At 42.1% G+C, this 25570-nt stretch overlaps 1 protein-coding gene across 3 annotated transcripts in view; it reads left to right on the top strand.

Annotated features, from left to right (window-relative positions):
- DDHD1 (DDHD domain containing 1) overlaps window positions 1–23338 on the top strand; it is a 69901-nt gene extending 46563 nt beyond the window's left edge. For all 3 annotated transcript variants that reach the window (XM_080394383.1, XM_080394385.1, XM_080394384.1), the window contains 6 exons: window positions 9458–9720; window positions 11865–11940; window positions 17547–17696; window positions 19019–19271; window positions 20544–20726; window positions 22789–23338. In XM_080394383.1, coding sequence (XP_080250509.1) covers window positions 9458–9720; window positions 11865–11940; window positions 17547–17696; window positions 19019–19271; window positions 20544–20726; window positions 22789–22937 — 1074 coding nt within the window. In that variant the 3' untranslated portion in view covers window positions 22938–23338. The remainder of the gene's footprint in view (window positions 1–9457; window positions 9721–11864; window positions 11941–17546; window positions 17697–19018; window positions 19272–20543; window positions 20727–22788) is intronic.
- Window positions 23339–25570: the final 2232 nt, after the last annotated feature.

Raw genomic sequence — 25570 nt, 5'->3', positions numbered from 1 at the left:
ATTAGTGAAGTTCAGGTATGCTGGCCAACAATGCATGAGAAATTTAATTCATTGCTCAGGAGAACTGTAGTTTTTCAGGTATATCACCATCTCTCAGGTTTGAGAATTGACAAATAAAATGAGTGTGCTGTGGCTGTGCTTAGATCTGATTACAGAAGACGTAAGTTGTTTTTTTCACCTAATCAAGTGAATTTTCTTGGAATGTTTGCAACAATATGCACAAGTTGATCATGCCTTGCCATATTCAGACTGCATTGATAATCTTACAACTTTCTCAAAGCAAAGGTGTACAATTTGAATTGCAGGTATTTGTCCAAAAAAAAAGAAAGTGCTGTTACAAATGAAACATTAAAACCTTGAAGAACAGGTTTCTGAAATGCATCTTCAGTGTTGCAGTCAAAAGGTTTGGGATGCAGGTTTTCTTGTGTTCATTCAGCTACAGAGTTCGTGTTCTGCCTTTGAGTTGTCAGGGATGTGACTACTTTGACTTTACTCGTTTGGTTAGGAGTTCTGTAAAGCTCACGGTCATTAAATAGTTTTTGTGTATTTTTTTACCTTTTATTTTGCCTTTACGTGCAGAAAGGAGACTTGTTTTGGTTTGGGGTTGGGTTTTTTTTTTGTTACTCATCCCATTTTATTTTCTGTGACCTAACTTTACAGAGTTCAAACACAATAGTATCAAGTTGAACGTTCTTCTGGAAGAGGTCGGGGGGTTTTACCAGGTTCAGTGTGGAGCCATTTTAGGGCACTTTGAGTGCTCATTCCAGCTCAGAAATGAGCCTTGTCTTCAAGTATCCACATGGTCACGCGTTGCTCAGATGTAGTGTTCCTGCTTGCACTTCGTCACACCAACATGATTCTTTTGTATACTGTAGGCACTTCTAATGCTTTCCATTAAATTCTGAAAGTATCTGAAAAGGATCACATTAAACTTTGCTGTGCCTCTGTGAAATAAATTGAGCAGTGCAGTGAGTTCAGCCTCGGGAAGGGTAAAGTCGCCGTTCACCTGACAGCACTCAGCAGTGCTTTGATGTGAAATTCTTTCTACTTCCAAGGATTTCCCCCCACTTCTAGAAGTAACGGAACGGCTACTTTAAAGCTTTTAACCACTCTTTAACAACTCATTGAGGGATTTGCAAGTGGGTAGCCACTATCTTCTTTCAGGGGGAAGAAACCTTGCGGTATCAGCTTTTACATTAGATAGCAGGGAGCTGTTTCAGATGCAGCCGGATTGCGCTGCTAAGCGTTACAGGAGCGTGGTGGATGTGACCCCCTCTCTGATTTCAAGTATTGTTTCTTCTATGGTGTGGTAAGAGAATACCCAAAAGGTGTCTCTGACTTCTGACATGTAATGTGATTCCAGACAGGTATTAATAATTCAGTACAGCCGTATGAACATCTCAGTCTGGTCTCAGAGTTCACTCTGGAGGGTGTCTGCAGCCAACAGATTCAGCTGTGGCGTTTGTGGGTGGCCGCAAGCGAATTGTGCTACACAGGTCCTTATCTATATAGTGGTCCATGATGAGTAAAAGATAATCCCTTTTTAACACTGCACAGATAATAAGGAAAAGCAGTAAATTGATATTTTGATGCACACATGCCTATTCCTAAATGAACAGTCGTTTCACATCTTAATTCTGACCTTGCTGGTGCCATCTATGGTGACATAATCTTGGAGTTTAGTGTCTTCAGTGGGTGACTTCATTTCACATCTGTGTCACTGTAGCTTCATATTTCTTAAATAATAAATGGCTGTAACAGAGATTAAAGAGACTAATTGATGCATAGTAAATTTAGTGTTCTCACCTTCATTATAATGTTAAGTGCTTATTTTAATGATCCTCACTGTACTTACTTGCAGGCTAATTGTAATTCTGTAAATTATTGATCTATGTCTTGGCAGAAAATGCCTTTAGTACAGGATATAAATATTATTTACATCTGTCATCCCAAGATTGCTAAAGATTTAGTGCAAATATTGCAGTAGCCTCAGAAGATTAGTAGGAAATGTTTATGGATTACTTCTGCCACAGCTGAAGAGCAGGGAAACGTGGTGGGCATTGAACGTTTCTCACCAGCTGAGGAGAGGAAATGAAGAAGCTGAGGTCTGGGGACATGAGCGCTGTGAGCTTGGTGCTGGAGGTACCTTACAGGCTTTGGGAGGCCGGGGGGAATGCAGCGTAATGCAGCCAGCCTAGCATTGCTCCCTTGGGCAGACTTCACTGTCCACCTTAAAACGGCTTGATGGTTTGCTATTTATACACGTATTGAAAAGGAGAATTGACAACTATACTCTTGAAATTGGGGTTAAGTATAAACTTTTACTGGAGCTTTCACCCCTCTGATACGAGCTTTTGCAATGGAAATGTCCTCTCACACGCTGCTTTCAGCAATAAAAGGCAATTGTTTTATGTGTGTTTGAAAACAAGAGAGATGTGTAGCAGGAAATTTTTAACTGAGGCTATTTGAACACTGGTTTTGCTTATTCTGTTGAATCTAATAGTCAAGGAGCTGCTTGGCGGCACTTTCATGGCTTGCTTAATTCATTTGATTGTCCTTAAATGTATTCTCAATTTTATAAAGTGATAGGTTACTGGGTCTGCCTGAACCTAAACTTAGTCTTGAACAGAGTAACTTGGTTAGAACCGGGTTAGATTCAACTTTTCAACAGCAAGAGAGGTACTGAGAGAAGAGACTCAGGTCTGGGCAGGTCCGCCAATCCTTTTTCTGTAACATCACTGAGACACGCAGCCGTTGCTATCTGTTCACACAGCTAAGTCTCATTCTGGTCTCTCATCTGTTGTTGTGACACTCTTCTGGCATCCGTCAGTGATGCCATCAGGGAGCATGACAGCTGTTGTATTCTGGAGGGTCAACAGTCTCGCCATCTCTGCGTTGCATACTGGCATGTTCTCCTGGTTCACCTGAAGCAAACACTCCTTATCTTTGCTTTTGTGGTCCTTCACAATCCGTCCTTGAGCTGCAGCTCTTTTATTGGCTTCTAAGGACCTTCTTCTACCTCCAGTTGGCTCATTTATCTTCTTATTGCCTGCTTGCGGAATTTCAAACAAGTGTGCACTTTCTCCTGAAGTTCTCTTGACATTTGGAGGGAGCTGCTTGCAAAACTCACTGTTCCTCAGATCTCCTTAAAATTCCTTTCCCACGAAGCCTACAAAAACAGTCATGCTATTCAAGCTGGAGGGGTTGCAGAGGTCAGGTTTCCTGCACTCCCTTTTCATATGTAGCTGTTGGTGGTTTTTTTTTCCCCTTGGGTTTCAAGCTGTTCATGTGAGAAGATTGTTCAGTGGGTGAGGGTCCTGTGGAGATTGCAGAGAGAAAGAACCTCTGAAGGTTACAGCAAGGGGGTGGTCAGAGCTGAGAGCAATCTCAGAAGAGGACAGTTAGCATAGCCCAGTGGGAGAGTAAGTGGTTTTTTTGGCTTTGACCGACCAAAGAGATTGGGACTGACTCTGACTGTGTGCTGTATCCAAGTTTTGGCAGTAGGCAGATCATTGAGGATTTGAGCAAGGGCAGCACAAGTTCTTCGTTGCTTCTGTGCTCAGGGTGCCAGCAGGGGTTTTGTACTCCTGGTTTTCTTGGAAAAAAAACTCATTTCCTGGTTATTGAGGAGGAAATGTCATTTTCTACCCTGGTACTTTTGGCATACACTGAAAAGCCGCTTCAACCACAGTGATCTGCCCATTAGAATGGGTAGGAGATGAAGTTGTTCCTGCCTGGCTGTCCTTGGTGTGGGTCCAGAAGGCGTTTGTCTACCATGCACGCAGCCGTCTTCCTTCTGCTCTGCATAGAACAGGCGTGCTTATTTACATTGGTGTCTCACAAGGCTGCTTTTGCATCAGAGGAGGAATGAGCAGCTGTTTTGGATGCTGGTGCTGGGGATTTAGAGGTTTGGTTTTTTCCAGCTCAGCACAGGACGCTGTTAATTTTCTGCGTAAAAGGGCTTCGGCAGACAGCAGCTCTGGATGTTTCACTGCTTACATGGTTACTTGCTCCCCATCATGATCCAGCAGTTCAGGCTTACCAGTACCCAAGAGGTGGTTAGAGACATGATCCTTCTGCCCTTACCGGGCTTGCCACAGCTCCTTCTTCTGCCTGAGATGACAGTGGCGTGTCTCATATGACTTAGACTCCCGTCTTGTCTTTATAAAACACATGCCCTTGTCACCAGCATTCCTGAATGGGTGGAACGGGCTGTTATTTTTTTGACTTCTTGGAAGCCATCTGCCAAGCAGGCATGTAGCTGGAAAGCAGAGGGGATTTTTGGCCTGATCAAGTCCGGCAAGCTGTGCCTTAGTCAGCAACAGTCAGGTTTTTGGCTTCTCCTTGAATTGCATGGCTGTCACGCTAGCTCTCCGTGGATGTGCAGAAAGGCCATTCCTTGCTCTGCCTTTAATTTGGTTTTGTGGAGGGCATAGAGTATTTAACCTCAGTTTGTCAGAGTATAAGCTGATGAATTCAGAGTAATTTGATCCTGCAGGCTTGAGTTTCCTGCATGGAAGATTTATTGGCAAAACTTCAGCTGATAAAGGGAGCTTCAGGCAACTAGTAATCAATCTCCTTTTCATGAAGCAAAAATGAAACACATTCCCAGAAGAGCTTCAGAGAGGAACAGCATCGTACCACATCTGTTGAGTTGTCTGGTGGCATTTTTTCTCCATTCACTCTTGTTTTGCCGAGATCTTTGACTGCTGGAAATCAAGTCTCTCCTTTGCCCTTTGGGACCAGACTAGAACATGTAGGGAACACATCGGTTTCTTGGATGCTGCTCTAGCAGACTGTATCAAAGGCTGTGTCTGTGCTTCTGCCACTTTTGAGCAGGTCTAAAAATTGAATAGTGTGTAAGGGCTTTCTCCCCAGCCTGAGAATTGCAGGGTGCCTCATGTGCCTGATTATGACCCGCCATAGAATCAGTCTTGGAAATTGGATTGCATTAAAGGCTTCTGGCATTGCAAAGTCCTGCTTTATTTGTATTTAATTTTCTCTGGGTATCTATAAGTATTTGCAGTGGTACAGCTACAAGGCTTGTAGCATTTTAACCCTGCACTAAACTTATCTACTGAAACAACTGGTCTGCAGAAGGTGCTTAGGAAATTTTTCCCTAAAAATCAGAACAGGGAGAGAGGACTTTTCTAAGGAAGAAAATAGGGACACTGAAAGATTTTCTGTACCTTTCTCTGAAATATTGCAGTGTCCTCAGGCTGACGCTAAACTAACACTGTGGTGGAAAGGTCAGCTGGGAGGAAGGGATTTGATACGGCTACTTTTTAAAGAAATAGGAAGTGTTCCCTTTGTTACGGTGGTTTGATCCGTTGGTAACGGACATAGAAGCATGCTGCCTTTCACTGGTCCTTCTGGAAGAGCTGAGGGTAAGGAAGCAGAGCAGAGCAGCTAGCAGATTAGCAGTCAGAGCACTGAGTGGCGTTTGTGGGAGCAGCTGCACAGGGGGAAAAAAATGAACTCACTTCACTGCTGCTGCATTTATTCTTCTGTGAGATATTTGAGCTTATTTAGTCTGTGGGAGAAGCCTTAGGAGATAGTAATATGGGTTGGACAGAAACTCAAATTCTAGCCTTTTTGTGGGGAAAGCCTAGTGAAAGCCCTGCTGAGGGAGCTGTTGGAGAGCATCACTGCTGTGGGGGCTGGAGGAACAGATCTTTGAACATTCAGTGCCACTGGTCCCCAAAATAAGGTGGGAACTGGGAAACTGGGAGGGAGGAGGCAAGAGGGGAGATGGAAAGAGAGAGGGGGGGAGGCCATGTTGCATTCCACTTTTTTTTTTCCTTCCCTTTCCCCCCCCCCCCCCCCTTTTTTCCCCCTTCTTTTTTTTTTTTTTTTTTTTCCTGGATGATTTCTGCTTTCCTGTTTTCAGGCAGAAACAGCAGGTGCTTCCTAAGCACGTAATAGATCCCATGGACTGGCAGTCAGTGAGGCTTGGGGCTGGCAGAAGCACTGGGAAAACCAGTGGAAAAGGGGCTCCCTTAGTCAGGAAATCATTTGATGTAGATGGAGAAGAGCAGGAGGAGCTGTCAGCAAGCTCAGGATGAGGCACCCTTTACTTGCAGCCTGACACAGAGATATAGATGTGGAGCAGCCGTTCGGGTGTTGTGGTTTTGGGAGGCCGAGGAGCGAGTTATTTTGTTGGATTTTCTTTTTTAATTAAACAGACTGTCATGGACCCTTTAGAGGGAGCAGAAAGACAAGCTGTGGATTAAAAAAAAAGCTGCTTTTAAAACGTTACTGTGATGCCATCTAGGCAAGAAAATTTGATAGGTAGTTGTATTTTTCATGTTTAGTTTCAATGAAAAAAGTCACTGATTTTAACAAATATAAAGCCAATTGATGTTTACAGAAGGTATTTTTATATGGAGTGTTAGGATATATATCAAGCTGTAACTACAAAAGCAATATGAAAGCACTTCATGTTACACTTGCTGGACTAAAGCCCTTTCCAAACCAAGCTCTACTTTTACAAGTTAGAATATTGTATGTTTTTTAAGACTTAAGAAAGTAAATCAGGGTTAAATACTACCTTAACTTCCTATACTGCTTAACGAATTAATTTTTTAGCTAGGACTTAAAATGAATATGCTTTTTTCTTTTTTTTTCCTTACTATATACCAAAAGGTTGAGTTTCTAATCTTAGTACTGATACAGAGCTGTTGGCAAGATACAGATATCCATAAGCGCTTATGGCAGGTGGAGGGCTTCTGGGTTTGTCATAGCAGCAAACCAGACTGTTCATAGTGCCTGAAAATCTGGAGGCTTTACTACAGCAGACCTTCTACTCTACAATTAAGTTAGGTAACCAGTGATTTGGAGTTTAGAAACAATCTCAGTCAGATGATTTAGTTGAATTAAATGCTTAGACTCTGGCCTGAAAACTTCCAAATCTGCATCTGTGTGGAAATCCATGCCCAGTTTCTTTGTTGCTGTCCACGTTTTTGCCTAAGGTCTCAGTAACAGTGTGTTTTTAAGGAGCAGGACAGTTAAAAACAGGGTTGGACTCAGTGTCCAACCAGGGCTCACCAAGAATATTCTGTCTTATGTCCCCAGATAGCAAGAGAACAAGACCTTTGTAATGAAATGCCACAGGCTGGGGGGGAGATGGACATAATATCATTCTTCCTGGAAAATACCTGCTTTTCCAGGGAAATAAGCTGTGTAGGAATAGGCGACAAAGAGAGTAGGGTACAGGGCTGTTGGGCAAGTTGGGCAGGCCATTGCCAGCAATAGCTTTTATGCAGCAAGAAACCAAGGGAAGTACATGAGTTGTTGTGCATCTTGCTTTTCCCACCAGAGAAGAAATCTGGGGATGCTGAGATGTATTAACACAGCTTGTTTAGGATTTTATTAAAACAAGATGGCGTTGCTCATCTCCCTGATGTACTGACAGGGATGCTGGAAGCCGTGATAAGTCCAGCATTAGTTTGCTTGGTATTTTTAACACCACTGACTCTGAAACCAGTGCTCCATCCAGACTGTCTACTGTATGGGTGGGGGTCCCTGGCTCCCTGCTGAGGTCCCCGACGGCGGGACGGTGTATATTGGCTCCTTTGGAGGGTACCACGGCAGCCAGCCATGCAAACTGCTGGATACCAGTGTTCCCTCATTTCACTGAGCTCCTGGCAGGAATCCCAAAACACTTTTGATTTCAACAGATCTATGCTATTTTGTTCAGGGTTTAAATGAAAACCTTTTTAAATGGAGAAAATGCCAGCCAGCCAAAGCTAGTCCTGGTTTCTGTTTTCAGCAATAAGTCTTGCTAAAACCTCTGCTTGTTTGTTCGTGTGGGAAAGTAGTGCCAAAGTCTGTATAGAGCCAAACACAATAGGCAGTGTCACAGTCAAAAATACTTGAAAATGGGTATTATCATACTTATTTCTTCAAGCTGTTGCAAGGCTTTGTTAATAATTTCATAGCACTTCAGGCATGGGGTTTGATGTGTGGATACTCGCTCAGTAAAATGTGTATCAAACACTGACAGTTGTAGTGCCATTCATACTTATATTGAGTAATGACTCAGGCTCTTGAAAAATCATGTTCAAATTACATGTTCTATAGCTTTAATTTCCTGTTGCTAACAAGGGAGTGATTTACAGTTTCTTGTTTGTCCTCCTCTATGCCGCCGTAGTCTGGAAACATTGCTCAGTTACCATGCTGAGTTTCCCAAGCAAAGCTGCCTTTTTTGTATTGTCTAGTTCCTAAATCTCACATCTTTCAATGTTTCCCTCTAAAAAATGCTGTGAATCTGAACATTATTATGCATGTGTAGGAGTTGAAGGAGATAAGCTTCTCGAAGACTCAGTTAACATAGGACCAATATGTATTTATTGCAGTAGTACTATAGGATTGATATTTGAGATCCGCGTTACATTACTGCTTTTCCCCAAAAGCCTCCTAGAAACCTGTAACCAGAAAACTGTTTTTCTTAGCATTGTTTATATCAAATGTTCAAATGGCTCTGCCTGTCTCATTCGTGCTTTTTCTCCTACCATATCTTCCTTTTGCCTGAGGTGAGGTTTTGTTATTCTTTAACAGCATCATTTTGTTCTGATTCCATTGGAAGAAATTACAATAGGTGTGGTACGGTAGGAGGGGAAGTAGGACAGAAAGCTGCATCTCCTTGGAGCCACGCAGCAGGCAGAATAATGAAAGACTTGATGAGTTCAAATATGCTTTGCAAAGATCCAAAAGCAATTTGATGATATTTTCCCAGAACTCATTTAGGCCATCACTGCAGTATCTGAGCATATCCATTTTAGTGGATTTATCTTCCCAGTCCCCTGCAATGAGGTAGGAATGCTGTTGCCCATTTTGATAAATGGAGAAGAGAGAGTATGACTTGTCTAGGGTGATGTGCCGAGCTCCTGGCAGAGGTGTGAGTTGATTTCAGATCATGTGTGGCTCAGGCTGCCTCCAGCCTCCTTAGGTTAAAAAAACAAGCTGAACCTCTGACACAGGAAAATCATTCAGTGCTGTGAAAGGGCAGAGGAACTGGGGGAGAAACAAGTGAGAAGGGAAATACAGCTCTATTAATAGTCACTGTTGTGCTAACTGAATGCTGATGAAAACCAAGTACCTTGCAATTGCTCCCCTCAGAGGATGCTATTAAGTACCTTCAGCACAGCTGTCATTTCTTTGAGGGTTGATTTCAGTGCAATGCCTTGGGCTGTAGTGTGGCAGTTCTAGGGTCACCATGTGTGCTGTGTGATGGTTGCTGCTGGGTCTGGAGGGGAGAGATGAACCACTGAGTCAGTGACACTCAACCAAGCGCTTATCTTCCCAGCCTAAGTGAACCATCCTAACTGAAGGATGATCATCATGCTCGTCCTTAGATGCATGCTCGAGAAGCTGGTCAGTGTAGTATGTGAACATACATGAACAGGAGTAATGAGATGTTGCTATTAAACTTTCTTTCCTTACCCTCTTGAAATAGCTGGTGAAAGGGCTGCAGCAGGAGCTGAACCGGCTATACACGCTCTTCTGCTCCCGGAATCCAGAGTTTGAGGAGAAAGGAGGGAAAGTCTCAATTGTATCCCACTCGCTCGGCTGCGTCATCACCTACGACATCATGACTGGCTGGAATCCGGTCAGCCTTTATGAACAGCTGCTGCCGAAAGAAGAGGAGGAGCTTGAAGACCGTTGGATGAGCTATGAGGAGCAACATTTACTTGAAGAACTTCGCATAACTAAACAACGGTAATGCATCCACTTCTGATTATAAAAGGAGAAAGCTGCATCCCTAGATGATGCCCTTTGAGTGTTTCCAGAACCTACCATAGCTGTTCTCTTTCTGTGGCTGATGTTCTGCTGCTGGTGCTGAACAGCAGTGATATATGCTAAATACAGGACTGAGCAGGCACAGGGAGCTGGTACTGCTAATAGGAGCTCTGAATCCACATCCTAAGGGCTGTACCAGAACCAAGCAACTAGCTCCTGCTCACTGGAGGCAGGTGATAGCCAGGAAGAAAGGAGAAGGGCAGACCATTAGCCCTCCAGATACTTGAGGGGAAACACAACAGAGCTTGCAGGTGGGCAGTGAGCTGTAATACCGAGCAGAACCTGAGCAGTGAAATTCCGAAGTTTCTAGAGGAGACTAAGAGGTTTTCTCCTAGGCTCAGCTTGGAAATTGTGTTCCGCCAGCTGGACACAGATGTTGCAGTTGCTGTGATTGGGCTTATGGGATTGCTACTGTGCTGAGGAGCATTTACTAGCTTCTTCCTCCTGCCGTCTAGAAACACTTGTGGTGTTTGGAGTGCGAGGCAGCACTGCCTGCTGTGACAAACAGGATCTCGGTTTCAGCAACCTGTAAGTCTTGGTAGGGATTCTTATTAGGGGACCTTGCAGATCATCGTGATGGCTCCACAGTGCTAAGGTGATTTTCCTGTCCTAACCTGGGTTTTGAGGTGCTGTGAGACACCTGTAGATAATCTAATAACAGTAGCTTAATCTTTCAAGTGGGAGGTGAGGATAAATCATGATACCAGGTTTTTTTGGTTCCTTCTTGAAATGTATCTTAATATTGGGGGGTATTTGGGAAGCATTAATGTAGTATCAGATCTGCTGTGCTTGAAATCAGCATGTGTGTGATTAGGGATTGGTACAGGACATCTCTGTCAGTGGCATGTCTGGATAAAGTGCAGTCTTCCTGAAAGAAGGCAAGTAAGAAATGTAATGAAGTTGTCCAGTGGTAAGATGACCTTTCAGGCATATCACTAGCATATGATCAGGGAAAAATTGCTGTTTTCACACTCATGCTCCAGCTCTTTAGGCATCGTCTGAAGTTGCTTCGGGTTGTATCCATAGTAATCCAAATACCATTTGACACTGGCACTTCTGTATAGAAAGAGTGGCTCTCCATTTTGTGAGCCATCTTAGTGTAATTCAGTCTGAGATGATATGAAATGTACTGCTGACATCTTGTAACTTCTGGATTTCTAGTGTTGTAAGGTTGGTAAACACACAGTGGATTTCTGGAAATGCTTATGCCTGAGTGGGGTGTGTTGTGGCATGTATAAATACTCTACATTGTAAAATAACATACACACAGCATGTGAGGTTGTATATTGGAAACCTTCCACAGCAGTTCACAAGGGTCAAGAATTCTGCACGCCTCCTTTTTTAAGACTGAATCACATTCATTAAAGCAAACAAACATTTTGGAAAAAACAGTCTTTGAGAAGTTTCAGGTTCAGGCTTGCTTCTTTCTAATCAGGATGGCAGAGGTTAAGCTTAACATATCTGTTTACATAATACTTCTGTGGAACTTGAGGAGGTGGTGGTTTCCTGCTCTGAAGAGGGCATAATGTCCTGCTGCTGGGAATGAGGGCAGTTTTACCAATCCATACGAGTGCTTTATATTGTAGATGCTTCTTTAATTCAGGCTGACTAGAAGAACAGGTGAACAACCTTTTTTAATGATAGTTGCAAGGGTGGGACACTGTCCTCCAGTCCAACACAATATAGAAAAACTTAATAATGCTTGGGCCGTGGAGATTCTTGTAGCTTGTTTTTTTTAAAAAAAGCCCACAAAACAGGTGATTTGGCTGCAGAAACACCAAGGAAACAGGAGGTGAGTCACTCCTGAGTCAGGAGGGTGGGCAGATGCTTGGGGGGGTGAACAAGGAAACTGGCATGTCTTGACTGATTCCTTATGTGGTCAGAGAAACGGGATTTCACACACATTGTTTCTAAATCCAGTGGACTGCCTCCAAGAAATACTGATGCCATCAGTTTCTCTTTCCAGCAGACAAAACTGTTGGACCCCACAGGAATGGCCGTTTGAGTCGGAGAGGTTAAGGCTACGTTTTTTATTGAATCTCAGAAAGATCTCTGTTTTCTAGGAAGAGAGAGATAGAAGAGAGGTTACGTGAGTTAAAGGCATCCACCAAATCAAAACCACCTGTCTTAAAATTTAAGGTATGTATGTCGGAGAGGTTTTTACTGAATGTTCTACTTGCTTTAAAAATCCACCCACAATATGAGTTATTGTGCTCAGGGCTTTTTTCCGTGTCCCTAGACATGATATTGGTAGAATAGTGTTAATGTATTGCTTCAAGTGTGTGTACATGTGTGTAAACGTGTTACTGGATTCATATGTTACTATTTATTACAAACATATGTTTATATGTAAATATATAAACCTGTATAGGTTGTTAATATACACGAACATGTACAACTGTGGGAAGATAAAAGCCGTTTGGCAAATTACATTTACACTTACTTTAAACAATTTCACTTCTACATTGTTGATTAATCCATTTTCCTTGGGGACTACTTCTAATATGTCTCATCTCTGAGAAAATCTGATTGAATTTTCTCCAGCAGGGGATTTTCCTTCCAAGCACAAGTTACTTTTAGTCTCATGAAACAGATCACTTGCTAATCAGCTGGACAAATTGCTAGAATTTCTGTATAAATTGCTAGAATTTCTTATCGTTGGGAAAAGGCATTTTCTAGCTTCTTCATGGGATGTGCAACACTTTCTAGTTGCTCAACTGTATCCTGAATTATTAAACCATATAAATGTGACATGATAGATGAGAACAAAATAGATTATTGTTTCTTAAGTTGCCATTTTTCTTTCCTTCTAAGTTCAGAAGGACTCCCAGAAGCCAAGGTCAATCTTGAGCCGTAAAAAAGAGGAAACTAACTATAATTCAATTTGTCACTGCCTTCTCCTTTCATCACAGCTTAAAAGCCTGTATCACGCTATTATCTCTGCCATCAAGGAAGTTGGAGTCAGACTGATACTCCTCCAGCTCTGTGAAAGATTATTCTTCACTCATTTGTGTTTAAACTGAAGATTTTTTTTAACAGTTGCTTTTTAGAGGGAGCAGGAAAGAAGGGGGAAAGAAAGGGAAGAGGAGAGGACTGTATGTAAATTACTGCTAGGTGATTTCCCATTGCAGTACATCCTTTTCCTTACCCTTACTGAAAGGAAGATGTTTTGTTTCTGTGAAACTTCACACTAGGGACTCCCATTGCTTGAGTACCATGCCTGAGGCAGAGCTCCAGGAAGAGAGAGTCTTTCCATGAACATGACGGCAAAGTGCTTCTGCCAAGGGAGGATTTCAAGAGGATTGCTGAAGGACAATTGCTCATCAGCAAGCCAGTCCAGCTTACTGTGACTAGCTTGTTGAAGGAGAACTGCTTTTATAGGTACCAACTAGGGTTACCTTGGCTCTTCGTGGCAGACCAGAGCTCTGGTTTGATCCTGAGTTTTTATTTACCATAAATGCTTGATCCACAAATTTCTTTGGTCTGTGCCGTGCAGGAGACTGGAGTTTTTGGTCACTGATCTCCTTAGGCTGTATTACACAGCAAACCGGGCATGTACAGCTGTAATGAAAAAGGCTACCCACTGTCGATGTGTTGCCTCTTTTATGGACTGAAACAAATTCAGCTTCCCAGGATGAGACAGAGTCAGTAGTCCTACATTAAGCAGAGTTAAGCTGGCTTGATGTTGAGCGAGCACAAAGGCAGCTTTTGGCAAGACAAGTGGAAGAATAAATACAGCAGCGAACTTGGCTGGTATTTAATATTGGAGGAAGTGATCTGTGTGATAGACTGACCCTTCTGGGAGGAAAAAAAATATCCAAACCTGAAGATACGGTGTGTCTTGTAGTTTGATAATATATTGGACAAGCCACCAGAATGGGAACTTGAGGACTGAGGTACCTTTTGTCTCTCGTCCTCTACTGCTCCTCAGACAGCATGATTGAATAAACTGCTGAATCAATAGGGGCTGCATGGGTTAAAAGCAAAGCCTACACCCCATTGTAATTGTAAAGCTTACAAGCACAGCCTTCTTCCTACCAGTTGTGTAAGAGGGATCGGAGTTAAAGGATAAAGGGGCTGAACAACATGAGAACATGGGGAATGGCATGATACCTGCCTCTTTAGGACTCTGTGGTGCATGAAAATAAGAGTGTTGTAGGATGCCTTTCAATCCCAGTAGGGAGGAGGAGAGCAGGACATACTTCAGTTGCTCCCTAGTACTGAGATGGAGATTCATTTAAATCTGGACTTGGCAAGGTGCTGGCCCAAAGTGCTTCAGGATTTCTTAGCCCTTCTCATTCACCCAGGGTTACAGAAACAACCTTGTGGTTTCTATGTAGCATCAGCTGACAGTGATGTCAATGTTGATAACAACTATCACAAATTATTTATAAGACGCTAGTGATTTACCACATGTACAAGAATTATGAGAGCTTAATGGGATGCTGACATGCAGCCTTACCTGAGAGGAGGAAGCCGTTAAACTGAATGCAGAAATGTGCCGTAGTAGTTCAACACACAACTGTCCAGTTAAAGTCCCCGTGTAATACTGGTGTAAGTCTCTGTTCCCTTTGTCTGCTCAGGCTGCAGAGCATTCCCGAGTGCTGGGGCAGGTAGAAGCTGCTGCAGAGGTCTGTATTTCCTTGCTCTGAGAGAATATTTGGGATCTTCCAGGCTGAAAGGCAGCACGGAAATATAAATTGTAATCACCTTCTGTGTTTTCTATTTCGACATCACCACTAAACCTTGTTCGTTTGTCCCACACACTTAACCTATGCACAGAAGAGCTGTGCTGCCTCACTTCTGTTGTCTCATTCAGCTTTATTTATTTATTTTTAATTCTGAAAATACTGCAGTCTTAAGTTGAATGGTTGACTCTTTCTGCTTAAAATACAAGTAAATTCATAAGTCTTCTATTTCTGAATCATAACTAGGAAAAATAATGCTATCCTGAAAGGTCATGTTCTGAAACATGTCGTCTTTGTTGTTAAACGTTTGCAGGTGTATATGTGAAGTGCCCCACTCCTGCTTCAAGGAAAACCACCAAAATTAATAAATGTTTTCTAGAAGGATTTTAGTCCTCTATTCCCAGCAGGTTTCGTCAGACAGCAGTCTTCTGACACTTTGCAACAGCGCAGAGAGTATAATGGCTGCAATGTGAAGGACTTGAATTTGGAAGACTTAATTTTGAGTTCTTAGTGTTCACTGCTTTGGTATTGGTCTGGTGCCACCCGTTAAGGTACCCACCAGTCAGTACTTTGTTCTTTACTATGTATTTTCAAGTCTTTCAACATGGTCTTCCAGCTCTTCAAATGCTTACAGTGTCCTCCAAAAAGAAAGCATCTGTCTGTGGACACTTAATCTAGTGTTCCTCAGTAGAAATGCTGGAGCAAAAGTCATGCACCATGTAACCACAGAAACGGTTTGCCTTTTGAGATTTTTGCCTGCCTTTTTAGTCTGTGCTTGCCTAAGATGAATTCTTGAAAACATCCTTTAAGCATCTGGTAGCAAGCGTAAGCTGGCAGTCGCTTTCTGGTTTCTTTCTGAAGCAGAAAAACTGTAATTGTATTTCACATGCTCGGTACAGGAGTATCAGGTGGACTGGGTTAGAGGTCACTTACTCAGTGTAAAGGATTGCATTGTGCATATCTGTTTCTATTGTATTTGAAGAAGAGAAAGCTTTTTGTCCAGCCTGCAAAAATGTAAGGCTCTGTGCAGAGCTTGATGATAACAAAGCAGCTTTGCGCTAGAGTGACAGTCTACATGACAGAGCAGTGCTTTGCAGCATAAGACATTGAATAGCTTTTGCTGAAGACCTAGATTATTTTTTTTTCCACTAAATTGGGACTTATGCATTCTTTTGGAAGGAAGAGGTGGGGTACCAGTGCCAAGTCAGAGGAGGAGGAATGTTTTGTGCAGTGCTGGAATCTGATAGATGAAACGGACCATTATTTCTACACCCTCGCTCCATGCGCTGACCTATAGGGAAGGCACATGGGAATCCCAAGTGTCCTCCACACGCACTTAGCAAGAATGCAGCAATTTCTCTTGCTGGTTAAGTAGCAGCAGCCTAGGAGTTGCTCAGTTGTAGCGCCCTGCAAAGTGGGCACTGCTATGGGGAAAGTTGCAGTGAAGGTCTGATAATGGTAAAGTTAATTTTTCATAGGTTAAAAATTAATTCTGACATGAAAATATTTTTGACTACAGAGTTTTACGTTTGATGTTTCTAGGAGATAATGTCTGAGGATGGGTAATGGAAAACCAATTCTAGAGAGACAGAGAACTGCTGGAGAGGGGCCAGCGGAGGCTACAAAGATGATGAGGGGACGGGAGCATCTCCCTGGTGAGGACAGGCGAGAGCTGGGGCTGTTGAGCCTGGAGAGAAGACTGAGAGGGGATCTCATCGATGCCTACAGATATCTTAGGGGCGAGCACCAAGAGGATGTGGCGAGCCAGGCTCTTTCCAGCCCTGCCCAGCGCCAGGACAAGGGGCAACGGGCACACGCTGCAACACGGGGAGTTCCACCTGAATGTGAGGAAAAACGTCTTTACCGTGAGGGTGCCGGAGCGCTGGGCCGGGCCGCCCAGAGAGGCGGTGGGGTCTCCTTCTCTGGAGACATCCAAACCCGCCTGGGCTGTGCAGCCCGCTCTAGGAGACCCTGCTTGAGCAGGGGGTTGGGCTGGGTGAGCTCCAGAGGTCCCTTCCAGCCCTGACCATACTGTGATTCTGTGATATGAAGCCATTCACCTCTAGGTCAGTGTTGAATCCTGTCCCCAGGTTGACAGTGACCAAAAGTTGTTACCACCGATACATGTTCTGTAACCTTTGTCGGATGGGTTAGCGGTTGCAGTTCAGGTGTACTCAGTCGCCTGTCGCTGTTAGAGGCAGTCCTTTTAGACCAAAGTCGTGGTAGCTTTGGGTAATGTAAGACCAGCCTGCAGAGCCTCTCAGTGTGCTGTTCCTGGGTAGTGGTTCCTAGCGTGTGAGTGGTGGCACCTCTGACAAGCACCATTCTGTTCATTTAACACTAGGTGTTTTCAAGAGTTTGTATGTAACACCGGCTTGTATGTGTGTGTGACTGCTGTAAGCATTCTCTAGGTTGTCTTTAGTCATAGACTCATAGGATCATTTAGGTTGGAAAAGACCTTTAGGCTCGTCGAGTCCAACCATTAACCCAGCACTGCCGAGCCCACCACTAAATCATGTCTCTAACAGAATCCTAGAATCGCTGAGGCTGGAAAAGACCTTTAAGATCAGATAAGACTTTAAATACCAAGTATAGCTTGCATTTCTGCTTTCTCGATGGGTGTGTATAGCAAAACAAATCATGGACTGCTTGTTGAGGGTAAGATTAAGGAGGTGTGGTAAGCTTTGGGAAGTTCCATGAGAAATCAGACTTCAGTCTTGCGAAACTCATCACATTTCATTAGTATCTTCCAAATTCTTCTTGCTCCAGCCTTTCCAGTGATGGTAGACCTCGTTCACTTCAAATTTCTTACTTGGTTTTCAGTTCTACAACTATGTAGCACCGCAACATGCAACTCTCATGTCACAGCAAAGGGAAAGGGGAAACTTAACCTTCATATTACAGTACGTCTGTTATAGTGGTCTTCCGCTTTTTGACATACTAATACTGTACAAGGCTGTCAGTTGAAAGTGGGAAATCAGTTGAAAGAAGTTAAATCCAGCCATGTTAGAAAGCATTATTTCCATCCTTATTAATGTGGATGAAATCTCTCCTTAGGTTGAGAATTTCTTCTGTATGGGATCTCCATTAGCAGTGTTTTTGGCATTGCGTGGCATCCGTCCAGGAAACAGTGGTAGTCAAGACCATATTCTGCCCAGAACAATTTGTAACCGCTTACTGAATATTTTTCATCCAACAGATCCAGTGGTGAGTTTTAATTGCAGTTGCAAGCTTTTACCTTGACTGTTTTTAAGCGTCAGCTGTGTGATAATGTGTGATCTTCAAAGTGTGTGAATCAACACAAGTATGTTCCAGCACAGGACTATTTGTTAATGATTATCATAAAATGTCTTGGGGTTTGTAACTGTAGAATAATAGTTCCCATAAATAATTGCCTTAAATACCATATACTTTGATTCTCTTTTCATATTAGTAAGCATAAGATTTGAGATGACTCTGCTTTTTCATTTTTTGCAAAGACATAAGAAAAAGTCCTTCTCAGTCAAGCTCCAGCTTGTGTTTAACTTAGTGAATTCCATTAAACGTCATCTGTCCAAAGATCCTACTGCTGTTAAAAAAGGCTTTAGAAGCAGTTTACAGGATACTGTAGAAAAGCAATGTTTTTTTTCTTAACGGGTCCTGGGCCACAGGTTGTTAGAGGGTGGGGGGTAATGCTTTGGAGGGCAATGTTGGTACGGCTTCACCCTGTCCTTGCACGCTTCCATAGGCAGCCAGTGTTCACTGTGATCAGAGGCAGGGTGTTGGGACTTTGATCTGCCTCACATTGGCAACTTCTTTGATGGCAAGCTTGATTTGGAATTTCATGCTTATGTAGAACAGTAATTTGGGGATACTTTTGTGTTTAAACTCTGCCTGAATCCAAGCATTATTCAGACTTCAGTCCAAACACACTGGTTCTACTCATCTCGAGATCTTGTTCAGGTCCAGCTACTCCAAAACCAGAATTTTCCTGCAGTGTCTAGGACGATTGCTCAGACTACCATCTGTGGTCCAACCCCACAAATAGTAACTTTACTTAGTTTTAAGATAAAGAAGTGCAGATACTTTTCCACATCAAAGAAAACAAAAATAAATAATTAATAGAAAATTATTTTTTTAAAATAAATACACCAGTTTGCTATTTGCACAGGGATCAAAGAAGAGTAATTAAACAATGTTTACGTAGCCAGTTCCTCCCTCTGTTGTGTTGAATCGGCTTAACTGTATATAAAACTTGCTCTGTCAATGCATAATAAACATCTGTTAACAGTAACTTGTGTGTTCATAACAACATGTAGTAGAAGTGTTCCCGAGAACTGTGCAAAAGTGAATGCACACGCAACCGGGCAGTTAATAGATCTTCCAGGCTGTGAAAATAAAAGTGAACAAGATCATAACACCACCATTCTGTCACTTTTTAGGGTTCACTCATTACAGATATTTTGGATTTGAGGTTGGAGAGGACTCTCTATGCGAAGGCAATATCATTTTTTGGTCTCAACACAGGATTATTTTTTTTTCTCTTGCAGGCCTATAGGTTAGAACCTTTGATTCTGAAACACTACAGCAACATTTCACCTGTCCAGATCCACTGGTACAACACTGCAAACCCTCTACCTTATGAGCATATGAAGCCATGTTTTCTCAACCCAACAAAAGAACCTACCTCAGTTACTGATGGCGAAAGTGTTTCAACTGTACCAAGCCCAAGTGCTTCACCAGTCATGGCTCGACCCCACTACGGGGAGTCTATAACAAGCCTAGGCAAAGCAAGTATATTAGGTAATTGTTCTTTATGTCCTTTCTTTTATATAGGACCTTCTTGTAGAGCTTCACTGCTCCATGGTGTGGTGTTGGAGGTGTAACCATAAGCAAGCTATTCCTGGCTGTTTCAGGTTGTGCTGTATAGTTGCGTGGCTTGTATTAATCCGAACTGACCTTTACTTTGAAGAAAAGACAGTTTACGGACACTGGAGTCCAGGCTTGTGGGGAGGGGATGCAGTCAGGGAGTGGATGCTGTTGCTGCCTTGTTGTTGTCTGCCTTACTGAAGTAACATCCTGGTGGTTTAATAGTTTCCACTCTGCTTCATGGGGGAAAAAAATTAAAGCTTGTTTTGTGACTACATTTTCTGGTATTGGCAAATAGAAAAATCACTTTTAAGTGATTAGTTACATTTAACTCATGATTTTACAATAGGAAATTCAGGCTGTTTTAATACGAAGTCTGTCCTCTTCTGGCTTTCTGATTCAAAATAAGCCCTGGTTTAAGTGAGCTTAAATTCACTTTCACTAGAGCTTATATTTGAGCATGCGCTTGCAGTTTTTGTTGACTCAAGGCTTTTCTTTAGCTCTCTATGTGGGATTTGGAAGAAGGCTAGTGCCAGGAATCTTCCCAATCAAACAAGTAAAGTATATAAAACCAGTTTAGTCCTTAAGTAGAAGCATGTGGTATTTCAAAGCAGGGTTGCTTTTTGCTGTTACTATGGTAACTTTAATGTCTCGTCCATAAGGTGGCAGCAAAGTCAGGAGAAAACATCACATATCTGTTCTTAACTTTTGCCCTCCTCCTGAGCAACCAAAAGAGTCCTTTTAAAGGACGATACAGCATTTCTAAATGTCTGTAAGGGTGATGTCAATATAAGGACCCTTAATGAGAGGAATGCCTTGCGTCTTCTGATGGGATTCGTATGTTCAGGAGATACTAATGTTGTTATAAAGTGGTTTTGTCTTAGTCTTAGATTCTTTTATGAAAGAAGAATTACAACATATCCTTAAAAGTACCAGTTTTCTTGCTGCAGAAGCATTCTGTATTTTTTTTTCTCCTAACTAGTTTCCAAATTACAGTTTTTGCTTGTACACTAGATTAATCTGAAGATAAACAGCATACACTTAAGTCAGATAAGCTGTTCCTACCCTTGAAAAACATGAATCGTCTTTTCTTCTGTCTGTCACTCAACTCTAATTTATGGGTGCTATAGTGACTTTAATTTGCAGTTTAATTTAGCTGCCCTTGTGCTTGGGTTTGTGGTTTTTTTTCCTCTGTACTGAATGCAGGAGCAGCAAGTATCGGGAAGGGCCTCGGTGGGATGCTTTTCTCAAGACTTGGTCGATCTGGTACAGCCACCACACAGACACTCGAGACAGGAAAAGAAGGAACTGAGGGGGACGACAAGAAGACCACAACTGTTGGGGCACCACCTTTCCCGCACAGCAGCTCGGGCTTTCTCGAACCCATAGGTTAGTGATGAGTCCACCTTACAAACCCGTGGAAACAGGACCTTTAGTGGGCTGCATCTGTATGTTGTAGGAGGCTGGAAATACCATACCAACATATGCCGCTATTTAGTTCTGTTCTTTTGCTCTAAAATGATAAATATTGAATCTGTTCCTGCTTTTTGAATCTCTTAAGACCGTCCAAGGACCAACTCTTAGTTCTCCCTTTAATCTTTTTTTTATCTGTATATGTGTTTGTACATACATGTACACCATATATATATTCATGTATGAGTTTTGGCTAGTGAAATTTGCATATCAGTAGTTTCTAGACTCCCACTAGGAAAAGCAATATAATTGCTGCAAAGAATCCCACTCACCATTTATCATAAAAGGTTTTATTTAAATTTCCCCGTACACTGGCAGTTCTGAAGCAACCTGGATTTAAAGGCACACATAACTAGAAACAGGAGCTGCCTTGTCCTGATCTGAACCGCCCAGAACAGAAAGTGCAATTTTAGCAGCTGTTTTTTTGAGAAAGCGTAGGTACTTCCTTTACAGAAATTCATACTTGACTTTCTTTCTAAACATCTCATCGGCACTGTTGCAAGGCAGGGTTTTTGCAATCTAAGGAGTCACAAGTATCTTGTGATAGCGTTCACATGATAGACTGCTGTCCATTCATCACTGCTAATTTCAACAGATAACCTGTCTGAGTCAGTATTTGAGGACAGAGACTCTGTTTTAAACTGGAGGAGAATGAGAGTGGCATGACAGTGAATGTTTGGGAGCTGCCGATGAGGTCCTTTTGAGAGGGGCTGGCATGTCAAGGGCCTTCTGCACAGTTCCTGTGTCCCTCTTTCCTGAAAGCCCATCCCTGATCCGTAGAAGGAGAACGTGGAGCAGAGGCCAGCGAGGCTGCAAACTGAATGATGCAATCCATGGCCAAAGTATTTGCTTCTGAGAGGGCGGCCGCTCGGCTTGTGGTGGGGTTTGGCTGCCTCCCAGGCTCCTGTAACGGCCTCTTGTCAGAGGGAGACAGAGTCATTCAGGGCGTCCTTCCTGCGGAGTGACTGTTTTTTTTTAATATAGGCGTCTTAGTGGAAATGGCTGCAGTTGTCTCCTGGTATCTGAAGTCTCTGACTCCCTCTCCTCGCTGCATTCCCAAAGCGGTGTGATGCTGCAGTGAAAAGACAAGGGCATGTCACTCCCTGCGCGCCGCTGTGTCACGACTGCTGCAGCAGCGCTGGTGCGATGCTCCCTTTATGTGCTCTTTGGGCCAAGAATTAAAATTCCTTGCAATTGGCTTTGATAAATGACTGCATTTTTTACTCAATACGGGGTTTTGGCTTTTGGAGCTAAGCAGGCTTTTAGTTTTGTCCTTTTCATTCTATTGCTCCTTGTAGAGATTTTTCTAACCGCTAAAGTGCCTTAACAGTAGGTTAGCCATTGGCCCAGTTAAACATGCAGTGAAAATTGCTTTGAATGTGGTATTAATCAAAGCAGCCATTGAAATGAAAGGATAACTGCTGAAATATATTTGGAATAATCTGGAAATTAAAAGGGCTAGTGCTGTGTAGGGACGAAAACCCTTGTAATACTGGGTGTAGTCCCCTTGTATAGCCACTGAAAATGCGAGCAGTCCATTTATTTCAGAAGGTTCTGAGTATCCACCTTCTGAACATCAGTGTTTCCTAATGAGGCCTCAACATTTGCTGGATACTTCTGTATAGTCATCATTAGGAGTATAAATAAATGTATTTATTTAGTTACTCTAAAGAAAACAGCTGCTTTAAAAAATGATGGCTTTTCCCAAGCTTTAGGTTTAGTTGTTTGGGGATTTTTCCTGAACTAAGAACCATTCTTAGGTCAGGTTTGTGCTAAATGCATGTGCATCAAAATGTTTGTATGTTATTATTAAAAATGGCAGTTGATTTAGATGAGTGCACTGTTAAAGATGGAAATATTATGTGCATTTTGTATACAAGTGGAATTAGAACCCAAAGTTGATGGAAAAACTTACCAGTGTTTCCCTTCTGCTGACAGACAGTTCTAACACCATTTTTGTTTCTTGTTCAATTTCTAGTGGAACTGGAGCACAGGATCGATTTCGAGCTCAGGGAAGGTCTCGTGGAGAGCAGATACTGGTCTGCAGTCACATCGCACACTGCTTATTGGTCATCTCTGGATATTGCTCTTTTCCTTCTAACCTTCATGTACAAAGATGACCAATAAAATACAGACAAATCAAATTTAGATGCTATTTGAATTTTGACTGGGAACAGGAAAAGAAATTTTAAAATAAATGGCACAAAACTGATGTTTTACTGTTCATCTACAGTATATGTGGCATGGAGGTTTCAGGTTTAAATGCATGTTTGGATTTTTTCCTATTTCTAAAAAGCAAAAATGGTTTGTATTTAAAAACATTTACGGTTTTAAACATTTTGCAGTGCTTAATTAGACTTGAAATTATTCCAAATTCTTGTTAACTTTGACTGTATAAAAAGCCAATACAACGTGTAGCATCCCGTAAGCACGATTGTGCGGTGTGCTTGGGTGACATACTTGTTAATGACCATAATTGCTGTTTAGTTCATTGAAGTATAAAAGGTTAGTTGATTAAAAAAAAACAACTAAATTTTCATTAACAAAAATATATGTTAGGTACAAACCTAAAACTGCCATGTTCTGATGATTTATGTATCAGTAAATAACAAACGGTGGTGTCATTTTTCTAGGAGTTTATTCAGCTCCACATCCTATTATCCGCAGTACCATTGAAAGACCATTCTGACTGTTGGCTTCTGAGGGCGTATTGTATGTGACACATTTAGAAACTAATGCTGAAAAAAGCATGAAGCAAATATTTGAAATACTGTAATTATAATTTATTGTTATCTCTTAATTGTTTCGTTTTATTCCAGTGTTTAAAACATTAGTTTTTTTACTGGTTTCTTTTGACATAATTTAAGAACCACATTTATTTTCTACAGTGTTAAGACTTTTTCTCAGAAATACATATCTTTGTACTACTATTCAAATGAATATATGACACTGTGGCACACTTTAAGTATTTTTTCATTAAAAATAAATATTTGTGGTTTCACACAAATGACATCAGTCACATTCTTCTCAAAGATAAGTAACTGCCTTTGCTTTCTAAGTCCCAAGTGTTTCTCAGGCACATGAAAGTTTTGACCTCACGTTAGACTTGGTTTGCAGAGAATCCAGCTGTCTTTTGCATACCATTATTAAATGTGTAGATGTGTGCGTGCATGTTTGTATGAAAACATGTGTATATGTGTATTTATGCACAGGGATCTTATCAAGAGGAGAGAGAGCAGTGTAAAGTAAACTTGATGAGGCCTGACAGCTTAGAATAGGTTTGTATCTGAAAGTATTTCAGGAGAAGTCAAGGGAGAAGTGTTGTGATGAAAGGAAATAATCTCCAAATGAAACACTAAAAGGTCATTGCTGAGATTATAAAACAATGTGGAAGGCTCTGGAGTAACAGTGTCAGATATATGGCCTCTGAGCTGCCTCTGGCTGAGGTATTTATGATCTGTGTGACGTATGCAGAAGCTGTAGAATCTAAACTTTTGTTTAAAAAAAAAAAAAGATACTGGGCTGCGGTGTTGGTGGATAGCGGTGTTCTCAGTGTAAACAGATGTGGCAACATCAGCCCACGCCAGCAGAGAGCCTCAGCCCGTGGCTCGGAGATGTGGAAACCACCCAGGTGTCCTTTTCTGAAATTCTGGGGGAAGAGAGTGGCTCCTCCCTGGAATAATATTGGTTGGGCTGTTGCTCATTTCCCTGGTCCGTGGTGCAGTGCGGAAGGAATTGGGAGCTAGGCCTGTATGTTTGTATGTTGGGGTTATGGGTTATGGATTTAGGAATAATAGTGAAGGGGGGGGGGGGGGGGAGGCAAAGAAAAAGGTAATGGAGGAGTGGAGGGGAATGGGAAGGGAAGAAGATGACAGAAGCAGCCCTCCTGTAAATGCAGTGAGCCCGTACCCAGCACAGATGTTGAGATGTGTAAAGGACATTGCTTTAGTGTGGATCTGAAAAAATCCATCTGGCTTCAGTGAATTGGAACTCGCCTGCCTGACATGTTTACCTTAGTTGATGAACAAGCATAAAAAATTAAAATAACCCTCTAAGAGAAGGAAGCTTGACACCTCTGCTCCAGAAAACAGGCTTTTGTTTACATTAGTGCCTTTTCAGATAAGTTGTTTAATCAGCTCTTCCTAATTAGAAGAACTCAAACATAAAAGGAGAATCTCCTTTTATATTTAGAACGTGCAAAACATTTCCAAATGTGCATGGTTTGCATATCAGTCCATTGAGTTGGATCGTGTCCCTGCTGCGTTACCCCCTTACACTACTGGATCTCCACTAGATCTCTTTTTACTGTAAACAAAATGGAGTTAATTCCTGTAATTCTTGTGGTCTGTGTAAACTTCTGTTGTCCAGAACATGTTGCAGATTGATGGAATAGCTGTTCCCCTTGCATCAGAACATGCTGGTACTTGCTGACTGCTCTCCATATAAGGGGTGAGATCCTACTTTTCTGTACGTGCCCCTTGGTAAATCGAGGAGAGGGTAGAGCTGAGACGTCAACCGTATTGCTGGTAGGAGAAGGGATAATAAGGACTGATGTCTGTTCATTGCATTGCATTTTCCCCTGAGTTAACAGACGTGTTTGTTTATGATGATGTTCTAATTTGTCACTTCATGGAGCATCTACTAATCTCCAAGCTTAATTGCGAACATAAAACACCTCAAAAGAATAAGTGGAGATTTATTCTGAAGTGTACGCAGAGATGGTAAGCATGCTGTGGGCAGACTTTCATCTTTTTAATCCT

This window comes from Falco punctatus (genome assembly GCF_963210335.1).
Source record: "Falco punctatus genome assembly, chromosome: 7".
In the NCBI taxonomy this organism is placed as follows: Eukaryota; Metazoa; Chordata; class Aves; order Falconiformes; family Falconidae; genus Falco; species Falco punctatus.
Note: the sequence above shows the minus strand (reverse complement) of the source record. Positions and strands in the feature narration are given on the sequence as shown.